General features: G+C 45.5%; 5 protein-coding genes across 5 annotated transcripts; 3 read left to right on the top strand and 2 right to left on the bottom strand.

The window, feature by feature from the left end:
- Window positions 1-191: 191 nt before the first annotated feature.
- N7533_000687 (uncharacterized protein) lies at window positions 192-449 on the top strand (the record flags this gene model as incomplete). Its single annotated transcript, XM_057097337.1, has 1 exon — window positions 192-449. One exon carries the CDS (start codon window positions 192-194, stop codon window positions 447-449), a length of 258 nt encoding a protein of 85 aa, XP_056965830.1.
- Window positions 450-1931: 1482 nt separating this feature from the next.
- Window positions 1932-3553, bottom strand: N7533_000686 (MFS transporter; the record flags this gene model as incomplete). The annotated part of the gene is made up of 3 exons (XM_057097336.1): window positions 1932-2536; window positions 2592-2817; window positions 2897-3553. The coding sequence occupies 3 exons, from the start codon at window positions 3551-3553 to the stop codon at window positions 1932-1934; spliced, it is 1488 nt and encodes a 495-aa protein (XP_056965829.1).
- A 4539-nt stretch (window positions 3554-8092) lies between these two features.
- On the bottom strand, window positions 8093-9238 carry dmaW (tryptophan dimethylallyltransferase fgaPT2; the record flags this gene model as incomplete). The annotated part of the gene is made up of 1 exon (XM_057097335.1): window positions 8093-9238. One exon carries the CDS (start codon window positions 9236-9238, stop codon window positions 8093-8095), a length of 1146 nt encoding a protein of 381 aa, XP_056965828.1.
- Window positions 9239-10254: 1016 nt separating this feature from the next.
- Window positions 10255-12325, top strand: N7533_000684 (type I polyketide synthase; the record flags this gene model as incomplete). The annotated part of the gene is given in 2 exon segments (XM_057097334.1): window positions 10255-11844; window positions 11858-12325. 2 exon segments carry the CDS (start codon window positions 10255-10257, stop codon window positions 12323-12325), a joined length of 2058 nt encoding a protein of 685 aa, XP_056965827.1.
- A 10-nt stretch (window positions 12326-12335) lies between these two features.
- On the top strand, window positions 12336-22082 carry N7533_000683 (Acyl transferase/acyl hydrolase/lysophospholipase; the record flags this gene model as incomplete). The annotated part of the gene is given in 3 exon segments (XM_057097333.1): window positions 12336-16313; window positions 16364-19861; window positions 19872-22082. The coding sequence occupies 3 exon segments, from the start codon at window positions 12336-12338 to the stop codon at window positions 22080-22082; spliced, it is 9687 nt and encodes a 3228-aa protein (XP_056965826.1).
- Between the last annotated feature and the right edge of the window lie 842 nt (window positions 22083-22924).

The raw sequence follows: 22924 nt of genomic DNA, 5'->3' as shown, positions 1-22924 counted from the left end.
TCGCATGATCTCCTCAATTTTGAGATTTATGACAGAGACACAAAGTCCTTAACCAGTCCTCAAATGAGGATAGTCTTTTTTTCAGTCACCCTCAAATCAAATGCTACACTATCGGGATTTTTTTTTCCCAGTATCGACGGCCGACACTTACCTCCGGGTCCGGTCAAACCAGGAGCGTAGACGAAATCCGCATGATTTTCATTCTGGGTAGCAACCTCAATGGCTACTCTGGTATCCTCCACGGAAGAATCGTGACTACTGTTTTGGACGAATACACAGGCATTCTCGTCCTTTGCAGCAAGTACAAAACTAGCGACGACGAAGCTCTCGAGTCAGGCTCTAAGACAGTAACGGCGTACTTGAATACCAATTTCTTGGGTCCAGTTCCGACCCCTGGTGCCATTGTTGTGTACGCAAAGCTGGAGGAAACCAAGGAGAACCGAAAATGAAAGATTAAGGCACGGGTATGTGTTGGGGATGATCGGATTATTACAACGGCCGAATGCTTGACTGGCACCGGGGATGATAGTCATTATAGCAGCCCTAATATTTAAGAGATGTCACTCTGTTCCCGGATGTAAGGATGCTCAGATACGGTTACGCGCGTAGGCGAGGTTGCAGTAGTAGAGAACAAGATAGATTGAATTGAGGAGAGGAAGAAAGAAGAAAAGAGAGAAGCGACGAAAGGAAGGAACTAGATACATGGGCATGGTGTGGATGCCTAAGTAGATGACTAAGGTGTCCACGCAGGCAGCAGTAGTAGTAACAGCCTCTGTTCATTACACCGGACATCTAGCATCACTGGATCTTCGTCATCACTCAGAGCCTACCGCGTGGTCTCCGAGAAGATCATTCGCGATGACAAGACTGGTGTGAGCAAGGAGGTTGGTTTCGCTCGGTAATATTGAAAGCATGTCCCTCAAGTTAAGTTGCGTCGGCTAATCAATATAGATTCGAAAGTCGTGAAACTGTCGACTGATAGCGTGGAAGACGGTCATTACAGTGGCCCTAACATCTACGAGCTGTACATGCATGGCTTGCTGGACACTCCTGTACCCAGGAGGCATGCTGTATCCGTACATATCCATTCTAAGCCCAGAGCAGATTCAAGAAGCCGCGACATCTCCCGCAAGCGCAGTAGCCTCCATAGGTGCAGCAGCTTCCACAAGCGCAGTATCTTCCGCACCCTAAAACATCTTACCGATACTCCCTCTCGCTGCCTCATTGCCGTGTTCTTCATATCGGAGGGCTAGCAGAGTCAATACATTAAAGAGACTGTAGATACTAGAAATTGACCTGGATATAGATCATATATGAACTCAGACACTTCTGGACTTTTAAAGGTGATCCTACCATACAGAGTGTTTGCCGTCTACCTTGGAAAAAATGCTTGTAGTCTAGGTAGTGGGGCGAATACTGCCTATACTTAGAAGCTCCTCACCGCCATGCAATCAAGTAGACTACACCGGATCCCTGAGGAACAAAAAGGGTCTTGCCGCGCCTGGTACTGTGATATAGGCCATCCATATTGGTGTATCGAGAGTGATCAAGCGTAACGAGGTGGATGTAAACTCAGTATATAATCTAATTACTTTCTAGTGAGCTGTCTATTTTCTATATATGTTTGTTGTATTTCAGAGGTATGAATCATGTTTTAATTATTTAGAGAGAAACATGAGGCTATATGTACAACGAGAAAAATAAGTTGATTTCCAATCAACTTGGTTGCTCATATAGACACCTCGGGATTGATTCCGATGATGCGGCTTGGTTTCTGATCTGCACCAGCCTCATATCACAACGATGTTTAAATTATGAGGATATATTTCGCTGTTTATCTGCCATTTTATACTTTTTGTAGACTGCAGATTAGCTCATCATAGTGAGGAAATCCTTTGGGATTGCCTGGGTAGAGGATTCGGCGGCTGAGGCTACAGTGAAACTTGGAATCGTGGGTTCAAACGGATTCGCTTGCCATAGATGAAGAAAATAATTGGCAAGGGCGACATTGCTGTTGCGATAAATCCTAGCAATGAATTTCCCCAACCAAGCCCTAGACGGGCATACATTGAGGACCCGGCGAGGGGTAGGAAAGCGCCAACTAACGAGCGAAAGACAGTATTCGCAGCAATGGCCGAGGCGGCGTATTTGCCAAATGAATCCACAAGGTATGCCTGGAACGGCAATAGAGAGGCAATCATCCCGAAGCCAATCAAGCCCAGTCCAATTATAGGCATGATCCAATGGACATGCATTTCAGCAGACCAGCCATACCAGAAGAGGCCGACCGGAATGAGAAAACTGCCTGGAATGCTGGGCGGAAGACGAAACTCGGGCTCGGCCTGGCCATCATTCTTCGCGATGAGGGCATTTTGAAGCTTGTCTGAGCATAATCCGAAGAACACAAGCGCAAAGAGAGATCCAACTCCAATGCTGATGAATACGAGGCCAGTAGCACCCTGGCTGAAACCGTATGTTGTTTCATACACCTGGGTCACTGTAGTAAACAGGAGATAGAGATAGCCGAACATTACACCTGTACGAATTGGTTAGACTTCGTTCTGTATCGATAGCAGCAACTTGAACAGTACCTGTGTAAAGCGAAAATAGTGCCACACTCGGATTTAGAAAAAGAAGCTTCAGCGGTCTGGTAATCGAGAGAAGAAAAAGTTCTTTGGCGTTAAGTCGCAATTCATCTCGATAGCGCACATTCGAGTGTCCCAGTTCCCTTTTTACTCGATCGGCTCGCTTTCGGAGAAGGACCGGCTCGTAAGTTTCAGACTGGAGGACTATCACCATGATAAAACCGACACCTGACTATATTAATGGATATGTAGATTACCATTAGCATTCATTCTGACTAAATGTATTCATAACACTTTCGAGTACTACTCACCACAATCGTCAGCAGCCAGAATATCCATCGCCAGCTTCTTGCTTCAGAAAGAAAGCCACCTGCAATAGGACCAATAATAGGACCTAACAATGGCCCGAGTCCATAAATGGACAAGGCTAGCCCCCTCTCTTCTAGCGCAAACATGTCCGCGATGGATCCAGCCCCTAGAGTGATCGGACTGCTTCCTGAAATCCCTGCCAGGAGTCGAAAAGCCAAGAGTGCACCGATATTGGGCGCCAACGCTCCTGCAACATTCCATATCACGAAAATAAAGGTGCCGATCTGATAAATGCGTAGTCGGCCGTATATTTCCGAAAGAGGAGCAAGGAAAAGGGGACCGAAGGCAAAACCAACGAGGTAAATCGAAACAACGAATGATGCTAGTATTCTGCTTGTGATTTGAAATTCTTTCATCACGGGCCCCTGTGCGGGAGCAACGATGGAAGATGTCAGGGGCGTCAGAAGCGTGAGAAATGAAATTGAAAACATGTTCAGCCATTTCTTCTTTCTTGACCAGTTGACTGGATTCTCAGGGTCTGTTGGTCCATCCCAATCGATCTCGCTTATACAGCTCTGAGTGAAGTTGTTTGTCTTTTCAGGTGTCAATGGTCCATTTTCCCTGACACGATCGTCACCTGAGATCTGAGGCTGACGCATGTGGGAAACAATGGTCGATGAGTTTCACCCAGAAAGTAGGTGGGTGCATCAATCGAATATGGAGGCCTGATATATGATGTGAAAATGTTAGGAGAAAAACATACTAGGCAGACAGTGCAAAAGGAAATTCCAAGAACTCAGAGGGGAGATAGTAGCAATAGACAGGGGCGGGGGCCTAGAGGCTGGCGACAAACGGCGGATTTGAACGGTTTTAGGTTTCAAGGGAGCTGATCGCCCGTATAGCCTATGCGGGCTACAGACACGACATGGAGTGCTTATCCCTGGAATGTTACAATCGCCGTGCAATGGTACAGCAAGCAATACAAATACCGTATTTAGGTTACAAATTAGCTTTAATCTTACCACCTCCTTGCTTTGTTTATCGGAACTGTGCAGAGTTGTCAGGATCTCGTCTCTGCCCATCTCAAAGGTACCTAACTCCGTGCCCCAAAAAGCGGGAGAAAACTTCAGAAGAATTCCTGTACTTTTGAAAAGATTTATAAACACTCTATTGAAGACTGAAGTTGAGGGTGCTAAAATTTCCAATCAAATGCCGATCACAGTCTCCCGAAACGGAACGAGCTTCTGATCACAGTCAGACCGATATCGTATTGTCAGCGAGAGAATCTCTCCATCCACACATGCTCCCAACCTTTTGGAATTCCGAACCTCTCCAGTGTTGAAAGATGATCAAAATTCGTACACATCTGTCGATTGCGCTCTTTCATATTTGCAAAATTGGCTTCGCTTAGGTCCACGTAAATTATCGTTATTGAATTCTTCGCAACTATGCAAATTCGTGCTAACCAACCCTGGAAGATATTACATCAACCAGGTACAGGAACTAAATGGCTCTAAAGCAACTAGCATGTTGAAAGATTCTCACATTCTATTCACACTGGATTTTTGGAATTTTAAAAATTTCAGTATTAAACGACTTACCATCATAAGTTCATCCAATGACCCAATCAAAAGACGCTTCCAAAGTCGTCTTGAACAAAGATTATCGAGTTATGCTTCTTCAAATGTCGATTCAGAATGTTTTTGGTAGAGAAATAATGGCTGTGCTTCTAATGCGCCATTTCCACATGTGAGATATAAAACGGATCCAGGGAGACGATATCTTTTATATAATCATGCTTGCATTCTATCCAGACCGTTATAAGCTCGGAAAGCCTCATATATTGGGGTAAATTCATCATAGACCTTGACCAGATGCTTTTTCTGTCGCTTTCACTTCCAAATCGCATCTGATTACCAGCTATCTACACATCGAGAAATGCAAGAGCCCCTCCGCAGAAATTCTTCCTCAAAAGCTGCATTCTCATAGGATAACTTGTGTTGTGGGGAAAATGTCTCAATCATGTTAATGAACCTGACCAAAACCTCCGTATCGCTGTTTCATTCCATCCTACTCTGAAATATGCAAAGGCGCTTTTAGATTCTTCCAATACATCCAAAGTAATAGACTTGAGCGCAGACTGCAATGCGAAATCCGAAACAAGATTGGAATTTGGTGATTATCAGGTGTTCTATTTCCATCCAAGAGCTCGACTGATATAAAAGCATGTGCTGTTAAGCCTATTTGAATTACTAGGCAGCTCTATAATCGGCCTCGGGTATGTTCAGGATTTACATTGCCATTTGCTGCCGGGTAGGATAAGTAAGTCTTATCGCCAGCCATGTCGTCAATTTTGGGTATTGGCCGATTGAGAATAGAGCCAATAAGTAGCGGGATCTTCTTGTCTTTAACAGATCTGTTGATGCCCACGATATTGTCAGCAATAATTTAATTCTAGGGCCTATTATCACCTGCCAGTGCGATGTTTTCAGATTCCAACCTAGAGCTGCAGATACCAAGTAATTGAGAAAGTTATCATATCCTCCTTCCCAAATTTCATCTTATCATCTTATGCGATTTATCTTCTCACGCGGCATGTTCAGAACTGGCGTAAGCCATGATAGATATATTAGCCAAGGCCAGGGACCTTTTCTCCTTTCTGCAGACGTCAGGTTGGCCAACAGGCGAGGGCGACAATTACGAAACATACCGCTCGGATATCTTCATCGAAAATTAGATTCCAATCTTCATATTTAATGTAGCAATGTATACTGATAGAGGGAATCAAGTAGAATCCATCAGGAAAGAAGTTCTGGCGTATCACTGTTCAGAATATACTTGAGTACTGAATCAACCATAACTCCAAGGGTGGCTTCTCCAAATTATTTATAAAGCCAGCCAGTAATTTAGTTGACAGTGCTTAATACATCTATGGAAAAAAACCACATCATTCAAATCCTGACCTTTCTACACAGTTTCTAAAGGCAATTTGCCACCCCCCTTGCTCTTCCCCCCATGCTGAAGCGGTGCAGCCTGGCGGTGGTCCAATGGCGGCTTGTTCATATGCTAGTTGAAGCAGGAATGTGACCGGTTTGAGCTAGAAAGGATCTTTATTTCTGAACCCCTTTTTTATTTTTTTTTTTAAAAAATAGACCTGGATTTGTTAGAATTTTGTGTCAATCGAGAATGAAGAGCATTCAGACGAGTGTTCTCCAGAGTTAATACTTTGGCCGAGCCACACCTCCTCGACATGGATGACATTCTGCAAATGCTAACTCACATCTTCCCGGGAAACTTGAAATGCCGTTACAATAAGCCTTTATTCATTTTGGCGACAGAAGCGGTGATCTGGATAACGGTGGATATAATGGATCGTCGCTGAGTTATATGGAATGTATGGAGTAGTGATAAAATTGTACATTCAGTGCTATGGAAAAGAGAGGATGGAGATGAGGAGGAAACTATGGACGTGGCTGCCTAACATTAGTAGTTGACCTCTTCGTTGACTAGAAGTTTCCAGTACCATATTATATATGCCCTTTGTAGCCTCTCATAAATTTCTTGACCAAAAGCGGCAGGACAAACGTAAGATCATCCAAGAGTTACGCGAGAACTTTGTAAATATCGAGGAAGCCCGTTCTATTAGCTTCGGGCAGCTCAAAAATCTTGGTGCTTGCATCAATGAGGTGCTTCAAATCCTCCCTTGTCGCTTACGGTAGCCTGTATATTTCATCGATAGTCATTGGATCTCAGGTAGGTCACAAGTTGATATTGTGCATTACTGCGCCAGCTATTATAGCCTAAACTTTGTCAATCCTAGAAGTTTCATTCCCGAAAGACGGTTGGGTGATCCGGCATATGATACTGATGATCGCCACGCCACACAGGCGTCCAGCTACAGGCCTCGGGATTGGATTGCTCAGAGCCTCGCTCGGGTTGAGATACGTCTTGTTCTAGCTCGTTTGATTTGGTCGTTTGATAGGGGCCGAAACCAAAAATGGAAGGATGGGAAAGGGTACCCATGTTCAATATTTGGGTTACGAAGTCATTACGAGTTAGGTATACATCACTAGAGCGATAAACCCCAGTCTCTCTGCACAATATCGTTTGGAGATTTGTATGTTGTTGGTATTTCAAGTATTTAACATGCCAACGATTCTGCACCACTACCTAATTCTCTTCGCGAATATTATGTAGAACAATCTGCTAAATGGATAGCCACAGGGATTCTCTGTTTCCTCAGCCCAAGTGCCAGTCATGGAAATACTTGACCGAGGATACTGTATCAACCGTAAAATACAATAAAGCTCGATTAGGCTAGCCGTAAATATTGGGCGAGCAAATTTGCTCATTGGGATCGTTCTTCTGTAATGAGGCTTGCATATGTGTAACTCAAACTACTATGACAGCAATGATAGATGTGGCCATATTAACTTGTGGAGATCACGAGAGATTCTCGTCTCGGATTTGCTCTGGATGGTCCCAAACCCTGAGTGCCGTATCTATACCGGGCAACTAGCCGCCCGAATATTTACTTGACTTACTTGATGATCTAGTCTAAAGGTTTCCTGTCACAAGATAGAAGTTGTTCCAATAGTTAAATGATTTCATTCGAGGCATGACGATTATTTTAGAATTGCTACTAGCAGGCTACCAGTGACGAGGAAGGTTATTGAGTACCTAGGTAATCAAGGCTCACGCCACCTAGGGGAACCAAAAAAACCGATGAAACACTATCTAAAGTTGGGAAAAATTCATTGATTTTGAGTTTATTGCGTAAATATTCAAGGATAATGTGAGTTGAATATTTCCTCAGCTATCTAAGCCTACACCAATCAACCCGGGAATGTGTAATATTTGCCAGCAGGGGGTACAAATAGCCTCGAAACCGAGGACTCGTGCACAGAAAGTGATTCAGCAAAATAAGGCAGTTGGCTCCATGAATGCCATGTGAATAATTGGTGAATGCGTAAAGCACCGTTATTATCTTGGGCATTGATCATGACAGCCGTCCATCAAATCTTTTGTTCATCGCCTCAAAGCTATGAAGATAAGAACTGACATATGGCTTGGTTCCCTTCGTGGAATATGAGATCCACGCTTGAATATGCTTCGTGTTTTCTAGAGCTTGATCTGGACTATTAAATGGTTAATCATTCGTCTACTCCCGTAAAATCATGCGAATTGGAGAGGACGAACTAATATGAGGACAAATCAGACGCATATGAATTGGCCAAACTGGACCAGCCCACATGATCGAAGAATGTAGCTAGACCTTGCGCAATTTCTAAATCGCTTTTCCCGTAGGCAGGGAAATAGATTTGGGGCTCGGGCATCGAATTGTTTGGCGACAGTGTAAAATTGACAATAAGCGGAAGCTGCTCATCGGGCGAGTCGCCTGGTTCATGAAAGCAGTTGGGGAGTGGGGCTCGACCATGAGTGATCGGCAAAAGCTCCCAGAGCTTTTTGAGCCACTGAAGCCCGATGATTGTCTCTGGGTCATTGCGCAACCCGTTCAAAGTCCAAATGGCGGAAAGAGTCTCCCAATCTAACTGGAGCTCGAAACAATATAGTTTAATTCTAGACTTTGATACGTCGATCAGGTCACATGAAAGAAAATGAGCGATCAAAGTGTCGCTCGAAGCCATGAATGTTTCCAGAACCGATAATGGTCCGGCTAATTTACCGTCAATGTCAATCTTTCTGATTGCCTCAAACATGAGGTTTTCCTTTGTCACACCCCTAACCATGGCTTTGATCCGTGGGTAAATGTATGCTTTTAGCATCATACCACCATCTGGATTCAGGTCAGCGGCCAGTTGGTTTTGAGTCTTGAACATTGGAACAGGTAGCTCTTTATCGCGGATTTGTTGAACATCTTCATCTGAAACAACGAGTTCTCGGACGAAATGACCAAACCACCGAAGATCGAGCCCTGGAAGAATTGCCTGAAAGCTTTCAAGCGCCTTCCAGATGGCTTTGGTATTGAAAGGGTCCTCATCAGTGCCAGTGGAAGGCCCCAGAGGCTCAAAGGCAAACCGGAGCAATGACTTCGAGTAGTTGAAACTTAATTCGAATGGGAGCCCGAAGCGTGTTAAGGTACTCTTCCACGCCATTTTATCTCCTTTGGTGGGATATGGTCCAAGCATTGGAATGACGAAATCGCGGTGAACACAGAGAAAGCCGTACTGCGCATGAACATCGTAGTTGGAATTTTCCATAATGTTAGCGAACATAGGCGCGGTACTCCACCACCACTTAGCCTCATCCTTTTTTGCAAAGTTGAAGCTCCGGGACAGTGTCTGGAGCGGCACTGAATCTTCGTTTCTCTGGATGCGGATCATATTGAGCGAAGTGTAGAAAATTGGGCTCGGTTTTGGAATAACAATCGAATGTCAAGACAGGACTTGCCTTTTAAGGCCGTGCCAAGCGCAGGACGCCTGGCACATTTTTGTTGATCTGCAACATGGTCAAAGAGCCAATTGAAATATACACATACGAGTTCACCCAGCAGATGCCAAATTTGCGGGTGGGAAGTATGCATAGAATCAATAGCGTGGAATATGCATTCTTGATGATGTTTCATCGCATGATCAAATGGCAACTTCTGTTGAAAAATGTATTCAAAGATATTTTGGGCTGTTGATCTGCTACATGAACTGCATGCTAACATGGCTGCCTGAGTTGTTGTCATCGGAGACATCCGCTGCATGCGGTTTGGATGAAATCTATCTTCCTGCAGGGAGGGCTGGATAAAAAAAGAGAGGGAGAAAAAGCCCACCACCTCAATACGTGGTTGCATTCTTGGCAGATAATTATAGTACTTGGATGGCCTTAGTATTCTCCATACGATTACTGATAAGTAAGGGCTTCAAATCCAGAAGGTGGAGGCTTGAAGGAGCCAATGAAAATTCGAGGCCTTGGCGTATATTGAGTTGGAAGGCAAGGATGCATTAATTTAAAGTCGCACGTAATCTACTACCTCGTATTTATCCTAGCAAAGCCAATCTACGGTCTCGCATACGGAGCTGACCTGCCCAAGGCTTCTAGGGTTTCCAGAGCTATAATTGAAGAGGCGGTGAAGATCACAAAACACCTTCGCCTATAACTAGAATTGTACGGAGTGATATTTACAAATATTAATGTTTTCTCATATTGTCATTTTTCGGATTTTTTTTATGTTGAGTTTCTTCTTCCTGCTGTGATTTTCTCATCGGCCATTGCTTTTCAACGATAGGCCTTGCGTTCATTCACTCTTGGGAACAGAGCCAGTGACAGGAATCCTTGGTAATTATAACCCTTCGAGAAGCGAGGATATTTACAGGAGTATTAACTTCGGGTGATCTAGACTCTTCACAAGATGAAAGAGCCAATTGCCATTATTGGCAGTGCCTGCCACTTTCCAGGCGGTGCTGACTCCCCGGGAAAGCTTTGGGGCCTTCTCGAGAGCCAGAAAGACGTACTGCGAGAGAATAGCCGCAAAGAATTGAATCTCAACAGCTTCTATCATCCTGACGGAACCCACCATGGCACCACGAATGTTCCAGGCAAGTCTTATCTACTTGAAGATGGTCATCAAAATTTTGATGCTTTATTTTTCAATATCAACCCCATGGAAGCACTGGCAATGGACCCACAACAGAAGTTGCTCCTGGAAACCACCTATGAGGCTTTTGAAAGGGCGGGATACACTTTGGAACAGATGCAAAATTCCTCAACGTCGGTATTTGTGGGGGTGATGACCTCGGATTTCCATGACATGCAGGCTCGCGATTTAGAGACAATCAATCGCTGGCATGCTACCGGAACCGCCCCTACTATGCTGTCTAATAGAATATCCTATTGCTTCAATTTGAAGGGTCCTTCACTCACAATCAACACCGCGTGTTCGAGTTCGCTTGTTGCTCTTCATCAAGCAGTACAAAGCCTACGAAATGGCGAATCCAGTATGGCTATTGTTGGTGGCGTCAACTTGTTACTAGACCCTGGGACTTTTATCAGCGAATCGAAGATCCATATGTTGTCTCCAACCTCGAGATGTCGAATGTGGGATCAGGATGCTGATGGATACGCCCGCGGTGAAGGTTGTGCCGTCGTCATTCTGAAGAGTCTGACTCATGCACTCGCGGACGGTGATGTGATCGACGCTATTGTCCGGGAAACCTTGGTCAGCTCCGACGGACGTTCTGCGGGCATCACTATGCCAGACGCAGAGGCCCAGACCAAATTAATAAAACAAACATATTTGAATGCTGGCCTTGATCCTATTCGAGATCGCTGTCAATACTTCGAATGCCATGGCACTGGTACCCAGGCAGGGGACCCTGTCGAAGCTCAAGCAATCCATCAGGCATTCTTTGCCGACAAGCCAATTACTGGTGAGTATAAAGACACAAAAATGCATGTTGGGTCTATAAAAACTGTCATCGGGCATTTGGAAGGATGTGCGGGTCTTGCGGGCGTTTTGAAAGCAGTATCGTGTATCAATCATGAAACGATCACTGCAAATCTCCACTTCAACACCTTGAACTCAAAGATTGCACCATTCTACACGCATCTAAACGTACCAACACGCAATATTCCATGGCCTAAAGTTGAGGGTACCTCTCCTTTGCGTGCCAGTGTAAACTCGTTTGGTTTTGGAGGGGCAAACGCCCATGCCATCATCGAGAGCGCCGAGGCTTATGTGAGTGGATCTGATCGCAAATTCAGCAATGAGCACTCCAAAGATAGCTTCGCCATCGCAAAACCATTTCTCATCTCTGCAAATTCACGACCATCCTTGATCGCAACTATCGAACGCCTTGCAAGATACGTTGAATCGAATCCATCATTACAACTCAACGATCTGGCATGGTGTCTAGCTACCAAAAGATCAGCCTTATGCTTCAAGATATGCCTCACTGCAGACTCCCCCCCAAAGTCTTCTCGGGGAATTAAAGCTAGCAACGTCTGCGACACAGATGGAAATTAATGGTCAGCTTGGCACACTGACTCGAAGAAGTCGATCTGAGCAGTTGAAAGTCCTCGGGATTTTCACTGGTCAAGGTGCCCAGTGGGCTACAATGGGACGAAAATTAATCCTGTCATGTCAATTGTTCGCCAATTCTATTGAGCGTTGTGAATGTGCTCTTGCTTTACTACCTGATGGACCGTCATGGTCTCTGAGAACCGAGCTCATGGCAGACAAGGAATCCTCTCGTTTATCTGAATCCACATTCAGCCAACCTCTCACAACAGCAATTGAAATAGCTATTGTTGACCTCCTTTCTGCAATTGGAATTGAACTTGACGGCGTCATCGGTCATTCATCTGGGGAAATTGCAGCTGCATACGCGGCGGGGGTCATCAGCGCCGAACATGCCATTCAAATTGCATATTACCGAGGACTTCATGTGGGCTCCCCCCACTGGTACGGGTATAAAGAATAGAGGTGCCATGATGGCCGTTGGCATGAATGTTTCCCAAGCCACGGAGCTGTGTGATAAGATGCCATTCAAAGGGCGCATTGTCATCGCTGCGTACAATGCTCCTGCCAGCGTGACACTTTCTGGCGATTATGATGCGATCCAAGAAGCCAAAGAAAATCTTGATGCCAAAAATGTCTTTGCAAGAATACTCAAGGTTGAGACAGCGTATCATTCGCATCACATGGAATTGCACACCGATAGATACATGTCTTCATTGAAGGCCTGTAACATCCAAGTGCGGACCCCCAAGCAAGATTGCAAATGGATTTCAACTGTCCAAGAGACGTTTGATTTCTATGGCGAAGGGCTGAAAACTCTCAAGGACCAATATTGGGTTGATAACATGCTACAGCCAGTGCGATTCTCTCAAGCCGTCGAAAGCCATTTTAATGGTGGAAGGGATTTTGATCTATGCGTTGAAGTTGGGCCTCACTCTGCCCTGGAAGGCCCTGTTTCACATATCCGTGACTCTTTAAATGCCAAAAAGATTCCATATCTGTCACTTCTCAAACGATATATAGATGATGTGAAAGCTACATCCTCTGCTCTAGGGGCTGTGTGGGAGATCTTCGGCCCACAACATATCGACATCGCCCGATACCTTCAGACCATCAGCTCACAACTGCCGCGATTTCTCAAAGACCTACCGACATACAGCTGGGATCATGATCAAAATTTCTGGAGGGAGCCACGCGCATCACGGCGATATCGTCTTGAGGGTACTCGGTCCCATCCGCTTTTGGGTCGAAGAATCCCCGACGATTCAAATGAAAGCCCACGCTGGAGAAACATACTCCATCTGAACGAGCTACATTGGCTTCGTGAGTATAGGCATAAGGGGAAAATACTGTTCCCTAACACCGGTTACATTGCCTTGTTGGTAGAGACCGCCATGTCCCTCGCAGCGGGACGATCGATCGCTCTTCTGGAGATTCAAGATTTGGTCGTCTCGAAAGTAATTGAGCTTACTGAAGAAGATACGGGGGTTGAGTGTATTTCTTCTCTTAGCATCTTGCACCAGTCATCAACAGAATTTTCATCCGGTTATCTTGAAGCTTACTTCACTTGTGAAACATGCTGTGCTCAAACAGAAGTCCTTGAAAGATCATGTACGGCGCGTGTTATACTCCATTTTGGACCTGCTTCTGCAGAAGAGCTTCCCCTAAGAGGTAATCAGCTGGAGAAGCTCGTTAATGTCAACTGTGATGACTTTTATCATACACTGCAGTCCGTTGGCCTTGAGTACCGCGGGGCTTTCCAAAAAATCGTCTCAATGGCCAGAAGTCCACACCATTCCGTTGCCACTGTGTCTTTCGAAGGAGAAAATCTTCTTTCAGACTACCACTTGCATCCGACTCTATTAGAAGCTGCAGTGCAGTCACTCATTGGAGCATTTTCATCTCCTCTCCATGATGCCTTATGTTCTGCCTATATTCCAATGCAGGCTACTCAAGTTCTCATCAACCCACATCTCTCAAATGAGATAAACGCAGAGACGCCGAGGTTTGAAATTGACGCCACAGTAACAAGGTCAAACTCAGAAGGAATTGAAGGCGAAGTCTCGTTGTTCAATCTCCGTGGGCAGTCAATTGTACAGGTCGTAGGATTATGCTTGAATTCTACCGAGGAAGCCACTGCCCCTTTTGATAGAAAAATATTCTCTCGGCTGACCTGGAAGATTGATCCTTTTTTGGGGTCATTCCCGCTTGTCCAAAAGGAAATACCGAAGAATGATGACATTCTACTGGGGAGAATTGAAAGAGCAGCACTCTTTTACCTCCAAAACCTTGTGTTTGAGATCGACACACGTGAAATTCCGTCATTCGCCCAACACCACCAGCTTTTCTATCATGAAGTGCTCCGACTCATTGAATCTGTCAAAAATAATCAACACCCGACGCTGAAGGCCGAATGGCTTGATGACCGCGAGCATGATATCAAAAGTGACCACCAGAGACATATGAGTAACATTGAGCTCGAAATAATCCACAGAATTGGTCCACTCCTACCGCAATACCTCCGACAGGAGATTGATGCAGAAAAAATGATCAATAGGAATGAACTTGAACGACTCTACTTGGAAAGCACAAGCTTTTCTCCAATGCAAAATGTGGTTTACGAAGCCGTCGAGCTGGCTCTTCACAAATATCCCCAAATGCAGATACTTGGACTAGGCACAGGGGCTCAAACCTTTACAAGTAAAGTGCAGACTATGATCAAGGACAACCGTTTCAATGGTACTTTCACAACAGGGGATCTTCCCGGAGACAATACCTCACCTCCAATACATCTAACAGCCGATGCAGTGTCATTCGGTTCAATTGATGGTATGAAAAATGAGGCGTTCGATTCGAATGATGTAGCTGAGTCCTATGATATGATTGTTTTGATCAATACCTTCAACTTGCCTCGAACGCCGACAAGTTCTCTTAGACGCATGCGCCCTCTTTTGAAACCCGGTGGATGTATTGTTCTAGTCGAAACGACTGGCCGCATGGACATATTGTTGTTTCTAATTATGGGTGTCACTTCTTCGTGGTGGCATAAATCTGACGCAATTCAACCCAGCTGTCCTAGATCAACAGTTTCCCTTGCTGAATGGGATCAAAGACTGCGTTATTCCGGCTTTTCCGGTGTCGATGGAGTATCGCACGATGCACCACATCCAGATAATCATTGTTTTTCGGTAATTGTCTCACAGGCGGTGGATAATTACACGCACCTTCTTCGTCAGCCAAAACTATGTTCAGAACGAAGCCTCGTACCGGAGACTTTAGTGATTCTTGGTGGAAAAACGTTACCAGTGTGTCGCTTGGCGCACAGTCTGAAGAATTCCTTTTCTCATTTGGGCACTGCTGTCAGGATGGTGTCTACAATCGAAGACTTTAATATGTCCTGTCCTCCAGATGGTGTATCCGTGATCTCATTGACAGATCTGGAATATCCACACTTAACGGGAGAGCTGTCCCACCACAATTTAAGTGTCTTGAGAAGCCTACTTCAAAAGTCGAAGTGCACTCTTTGGCTGACGACCGGCCGAATTTCGGGCCAGTCACTTTCGAACATGACTACTGGCCTGGGCCGGGCATTCAAATCTGAGACTCCAAGCATGATTCTACAGTTTTTGGATATCCTCAAGCTGGAGACAGGGCTAATCACGACGATCATGGATGTTTTCTTGCGACTCTCATGGTCTCACCTTCCTTGGATACGCGATAAGGATAGATTGTGGTTAACAGAACCTGAGATCCATTTTGACGGCCAGAGTCTGCTTGTCCCACGCGTTGTTCCCGATTTTGAAATGAATTCAAGACACAAATCTACTCATCTACAGTCGCTGCAAGAGTTTGATATCGACCAGCACTTTGTCGAAATTAAAGAATCATCTCAAGTGGTAGCGTATATTGAAAAAGTCTCTCAGAATATCAGACGTGGCGTGGATCTGCTACCGTTTCGAACTCGGTTTTCAGTTCCTCTCTCACCGAGTGTTTCTAACCGCCTCTTTCTTTGGCTCGGCACCACTTGTGATGGCACATGCACCGCACTCGGTCTCACCGAGCGTAACACATCCAATGTGTTAGCCAGGATCAAGGATGTCTACATCTTGGATGAGCAAAAGGCTACCGTTGAGCTGTTCAGATTGGCTGCAAGCTTCATTTTCGCAAGGCATCTGGCATTGTCAACCCCATCTCATGGTTCCATCCTAATATACTCTCCTGCCAACAGTATGACCGCAGCTGTCCAAAAAAGTCATCGTCTGTCAGGGAGGGACATTCACTTTGTCAGTTCAAAATTTACCAGTATTGGAAAGAGATGGATTGGGATCCACCCGCGAGCGTCTCCTCTGGCATTGCAGCGTACATTGCCGAAGAATGTGGCTTGCTTCATTGACCTATCCACTGCTCCAAATGACAGTCTCCGATACACCCTTCGCGACATGTATAGAGATGTTTGGAAAGAATTCTCTATCTCAAACATCCCTTCCTCGGCCATATCAAGATTGTTCAGGAGTCCTGCACCGAAGCTCTAGCCGCACTCAACGAACCGCTTTTCGGGTCTTCTGACATTTTTAGCGTCGACGAATTCAGTCGCGGTTCAGCCTCACGATACATATACCCTGCGATACTAGACTGGACTGGAATAGAGAAAATCCACTCTCAGCTTCGGGGTACCGATGAAGATCATCAGTTTTCATCCGTAAAAACCTATGTGATGGTAAACATGACAGACCCGCTCGGACTGTCAATTATCACATGGATGGCAACAAGAGGAGCACGGAATTTCATTTTGATCAACAAGTATCATGTTGACCAGGGGTTTTTGGAAGAGATGGCAGCTTTGGACACGGTCATCAAGGTCATGAAACTGGATTCCACCAACAAGGAGTCGATGCAATCATATTGCACGGAAGCAATGAGCTCAATGCCGTCCATCGCGGGCATTTGTATCGCTTCGATGAATCTATCAGTCAACATGGCAGACGTGGAAGCTTCTGCTAAATTGGAAACTCAATTAGATCCAGTCATCCAATCAGCAGAGTGTCTCTCTGAAATTTTCTCTCGGCCCAATCTGGAATTTTTTGTGATTCTGTCCTCTCTGGATGCCTTTGCTGCAGTGCCATACAATCCCCTCGACGCTGCCTCAACTGTTATGATGTCAGGTCTCATACAGCGGCGAAGAAGAAAAAGTCTTCCGGGATCAATCCTCCATATTGGCATGGTTGTTGATGTCGGGTATGTGGCAAGACAAAAGAAAGAAACGATACAACATATGAATCAGCTCGGTTATGCGACATTGTCCCAATCGGAGATTTATAGTTCTTTTGTCCAAGCAATTGTTTCCGGTGCTCCTGACGCCCATAGAGGTCCCGAACTATTCGTTGGGCTCGCGATGGCCGAGCATCCCTCCGACGGTTTAACCAAGCCTATTTGGGGAACTAACCCGCTCTTCTCTCACTTTTTGCGGAATGAGAATCCTCAACAGGAACAGTTGCCAGATTTCAGCTCGATGGAGTCAACTGTCATGGATCAGCTACAAGCTTGTACATCCAAGGAAAAGGCGTTGTCTGTCCTTGAGAAATGGCTGTCCTCCAAGGTGGAACAAATGCTCAAAATACCTTCTGGAACCTTGGACACCGATGTTCCGCTTCTTGATTTTGGTTTCGATTCTTTGACTGGTCTTGAAGTCAGATCTTGGTTCTCTCAGGAGATTCATGTTGAGATTCCGGCTTATACCACTCTGCATAGTACTATATCAGAGCTTTGCAATACTGCTCTAGAAGGGTTCATGGGCCAGGGGGTCCAAAATTATGACTCAATATTGTTCCAGGGCGACTCTCAGAGTACTGCTTCCGAGATCTCGTCCTCTAAAACCAACATTGGCAGCTCTGATCAGTCCGCGAAGTCTGAAGAAACTTTGATCTCCGAGAACCACAGTTCCCACCCGGTCAAAGTTTTGAGCCAGAATCAACCAGAGAGCCTCATCCCCGGCAGATATCAAAAGCTTGAGGAAATGTCACCCTATCAATCATTAATCTGGTTTGCGGCAAATTGGATGAAAGATCAATCTCAATACAATGTTGTGATCTCATACAATGTCGAAGGACTATTTGATGTTGAAAGATTTGAGTATGCACTCGCGAACGTGGTGTCAAGACATGGCTCTCTACGTACTGCCTTCTTTGAAGATCCTGTCAGTGGCCAATTGCAACAAGGTGTTTTAGAACACTCCATGTCCTTTTTCCAACATATCGATACATCAGATCCTGCAATCGTCTCTCGGGAATTTGAGAAGGCTGCAACTCATCAGTGGCAATTGGTAAATGGGGAAGTATTTCGAGTCACTGTGGTTTCTGTTGGCGAGAAAGCACATAACATCATATTCAGCTATCATCACATCATAATGGATGGCTTTAGTTGGTCAATACTCCTGAACGACGTGAAGTGCTTTTTCGAGCTGAGACCTCCTCATACCTATGCTTCTCAATATATCGACTACTCCATTTCACAAAACCTCGCCATTCGAGATGGTGCGTTCGATAAAGAGCTTAGCTTTTGGAGACAGGAGTTATCCCCCTTACCTGATGTGATGCCTCTTCTTCCATTTGCCAAGTCAAAAGTCCGAGAGTCTTCAGATGACTACAAAACTCATACGACAACTAGAGAAATAGGGAAAGCAATCGCAGATCAGATCAAAAGTGCCAGTCGTGACCTACGAGGCACACCGTTCCAGTTTTTCATGACGTGTCTCCAAATTCTCTTCGCGAGACTTTTAGAGAAAGACAAAATCTGCATAGGAATAGGTGACGCAAATCGGAAACAAAGCCAGTTTTCGAGTACGGTTGGCTATTTCGTGAATGTGATGCCAGTCCAGTCGGATATTTCTCGGGATGACACATTTCCCAGCGTGTTTCAACGAACCACAAAGAAGGTCTTGTCGGTTCTTTCAAACTCCTCTGTGCCTTCCAGCCTCGTCCTGGATGCACTCAAGGTTCCAAGGTCCTCATACTATACTCCACTGTTCCAGGTGGCGCTCAATTATCGCGTTGGTGAGATCACAAAACTTTCACTTGGAAAGTTTGAGCTCAACTATGATCGTAGTATCATGGGAAGTGCACCTTACGACATCTCATTCCATGTGACTCCCACTGCAGCTGGTACATTTCTATTGGACTTGACGTGCCGCAATTGCCTCTATTCTCCCGAGGCCGCGGAGCACATCTTGAAGCTTTATACCGACCTTTTGTACACCTTCGCGCCCGATCCCTCCAGTACATCATTTGAAAACCTTCTCGGCCCACAGAAGACTACAGAGCCTAAAATTTCTATTCGCCGAGGACCACGTGTCAAGCATCACTGGCCCACCACTTTACCAGGAAGATTTGAGATAATTTCGGAATTGTTCAGAGACAAGATCGCGGTAAAGCAAGATTCGATGGAATATAGCTACGCACAACTGGGATCATATGTCAGTCGCATCGAGAATTCCCTTGAATCTTTGGGGGTAACTCGCAGTGAAGCCATCGCAGTTTTGTGTGAGCCATCGGTAGCCTCTGTGGCTTGCATGCTTGCGGTACTTCGCCTTGGGGGTATATATGTGCCTCTGGATCTCAGTGTGCCTGCAGCTAGACATTCGGCAATGATCGCGAGCTCTGGAGCAAAGACTCTTCTTTGTATTCCATCGACCCAGAAAAGAGCTACACTCCTGAACCCGGGGCATGTTTTGGATGTTTCCAGTCTTGATAGCCACCTGGATTTACCCACCAAAGACAAGAGCAGTGGGACTGCACCATCGGTCTTGCTGTATACCAGTGGATCAACTGGAGAGCCAAAGGGCGTTCTTCTACCTCAAGTAGGATTTATCAATTATCTTGCAGCGAAGGAGAAGGAACTCTCTCTAGATAGTAGAGTTGTGGTCTTACAGCAAAGCTCGATTGGATTTGACATGGGGCTCGCGCAGACCCTGAATTCTATCATGAACGGTGGAAAGCTTGTCATCGTTCCCCAAGCCGCACGGGGGGGACCCAATCGAGATTGCCAAAATCATTCGAAAGGAAGAAGTAACATTCACTCTGGCTACCCCTTCAGAGTATCTTGCTTTGCTCCAGCATGCTCGCGAACTCTTAAAAGGGGTCACGACCTGGCGATCTGCCTGCTTGGGCGGAGAATCTTTTACAGATCGCCTCAAGATGGAATTCACTCAACTAGGACCAAACTGTCCTACCGTTCAAGACTCATACGGTGTGACTGAAATTTCGGCCTGTACCTCCTTCGAGACTATGTCCGTGTCACAGGTCCAGACGGCCCGCAGTGTAGGAAAGGCCATTCAAAACACTTCTCTTTATGTCCTTGATGAGAATCAAAACCCTGTTGATCTTGGAGTCTCTGGTGAAGTGTGCGTTGGTGGTGTGGGGATTGCTTTGGGGTACTTGAACGAAGAACAAACCCGGTCGAAATTTCTTCAGGATCCTTTTGCGACCCCTTATGATGTCGATCAAGGTTGGACACGACTGTACCGTACGGGAGACAGAGGTTGTCTCATGGAGGATGGTTCTCTCATTCACATGGGTCGCATGGACGGAAATACTGAAATCAAGCTCCGCGGGCTTCGCATAGATCTTGAGGATGTCGGCTCCACTTTGGTAAACTCAGCCCCCAAGCTGCTCTCTTCAGCCGTTGTATGTGTCAAGGGCGAAGGTGACGACAAAATGCTAGTCGCATATGTCGCTTTAGTTCCCGGGGCAGGTGCAAATGATGATGAGCTCCGGCTTCTCGCGAGCAAACTTCCATTGCCACAGTACATGTGCCCAACCAAAGTCATCCCACTAGATGATCTCCCTCGAAATTCAAATGGGAAGATTGACCGAAAGAAGATTGAGAGCCTTCCCTTTATATATCTCGATCCAACCGCCCCTCAATCAACATCATCTGCTCGCTTGACACTGGGTGAAGGCGAGCTCAAATTACTCTGGCAGAAGGTCCTTCCTGATGACTCCCAAATCCAACCCGATTCGGATTTCTTTACTTTAGGTGGAAATTCCCTCATGCTTGTGAAGTTGCAAAGTTCCATTCGGACATCTATCGGGGTAGCGCTCACTCTTCGAGATCTCTATGCTTCTTCCACACTATCTAGCATGGCGGCCAAAGTGGACACCGAGAAGGCAAAGTCTCCCGTGAAAACTGTCAACTGGTTCGAAGAAACACTCGTCCCGGAAGATATCATTGCATCTTCAGACCAGATTCCCTTGCCACGTTCTTTGCAATCGTCTGATCGTGAAATCCTTCTCACCGGATCGACAAGTTTCCTTGGAAAGGCACTTGTTCAGGCACTTGGGCAAAATCATAATGTGAAAAGAATCCATTGCGTTGCTGTTGAGGAGCGCGAGAAGAAGACTCTTGCCGGTGATGATAAGGTCATCATCTACTCAGGGACTCTTCTCGACTCTTCACTTGGGCTATCTCCAGACCAGCAGTCGGCCCTGAAAGCATGTATTGATATCGTCATTCATGCAGGGTCTAACGGACACTGTCTGAACTTCTACAACTCACTGAAGAAGCCTAATCTACTTTCCACTCACTTTCTGGCAAGGATTTGTCTTCAAGGTCGGATACCTATGCACTTCATATCTTCACCGCGAGTTATTCTTCTCTCTGGAAAAGCATCTCTAGGTCCGATCTCTCTTTCCTCGCATCCTCCTCCCGCAGATGGCTCTGAAGGCCTAACAGCAAGCAAGTGGGCAAGTGAGTCTTTCCTTGAAGCCTTCGCTGAAAGGACTGGTTCCCCTGTGGTGATTCATCGACCCTGCACAGCCATTGGTGAGAATGCACCACACCAAGATGCATTGAACTCCATGTTACGCTACTCAAATATTATGGGAGCCACCCCACATATGACAAATGTGGATGGCTATTTGGACTTCCAGAATGTGGAAGTTCTTGCGCATGAGATTGTTTCTCAAGTGATGGTTGAAGTCAGTGGGCCTTGCTCCTCGGTCAAAATTTGTCACTACTCCAGTAATACCATGGTGCCTGTCCACAGTTTCAAGGATTACATGCAGCAAGTTCACAAGAGGCCTTTCGAGGAGTTCAGCCTCGAAGATTGGAGTACTCGAGCTCTTGAGCTAGGAATAGAACCTCTCATCCCTAGCTTCCTCGAAGCTGTTGCGGAAAACACGGAAACAATGTTTTTCCCATATTTGGGTACAGATCATTCATGCTAAATGTTGTTTCGGGATTTCTGTATTTGATTAATATAGCAAGGGAGGCATATTGATATTCGTTATTGTTCCTGTCGCACGACCAAGTAGAGGGGGTAGCCTCCCATTTTCCGCACGATCTTCGAGCGGAAATTAAGCGCGAACCATGCGAGCCCGATGACATCTTCGGGGCGATATTTAACTTCTGTCAGCAAGCCTTACTAGAAATCGTCAGAACATATGGAGAGCACCGCTAGAGAGTAATCACAAGACAAACGAATCTCTTTTAGTTCCTTAAAAGGGCTAGCCGAAGTAGTCACACAGAGAAATTCAATCACAGCTAGGTAAATTCTCCAATAGCTAAGATTGTGAATCCCTACTATCCTATCTTTCTCACTATATCTTTGTATCGATTCTATTATAATTCTTGAAGCTAGTACTAAGTTATTAGCTTAATCTCTATATTTATTCTGGGGGAGATAGTAATTGATTCTTGCTAGTACACCTTATCAGCTTACTTTCTTTAGAGATATTACTCAAGATATTCCTACTAATCTTACTGTATCTAGAGATTCATAGTAGAATTTGTTAGTTATAAGGTACAATTGTCACGGTGTGAGCCCTCGTACGGATAAGGACCCCGCATGTGAGCTCACGTGACAAGTAGACTTACGTCTGATCCTGATTTCTGCACAAACGTAGCTCCTTAAGCTACGTCCTGGTCAACTTACTGTCCTGTAGCCCATCAATATACATCCTGATCCTGGTGTGCTGCTTGTTCCTACCATCCTGTCGTACGATCCTGCCTGACTAGCTCCTGATATGTATCTGCCAAGCCTGCACCTTGACATATAGTAATCATTGAA

Source organism: Penicillium manginii (assembly GCF_028828005.1).
Source record: "Penicillium manginii strain IBT 31320 chromosome Unknown utg000001l:1.0-3466041.0:1.0-3467806.0, whole genome shotgun sequence".
Classification (NCBI taxonomy): Eukaryota; Fungi; Ascomycota; class Eurotiomycetes; order Eurotiales; family Aspergillaceae; genus Penicillium; species Penicillium manginii.
This window is presented reverse-complemented; position numbering and strand designations above follow the sequence as displayed.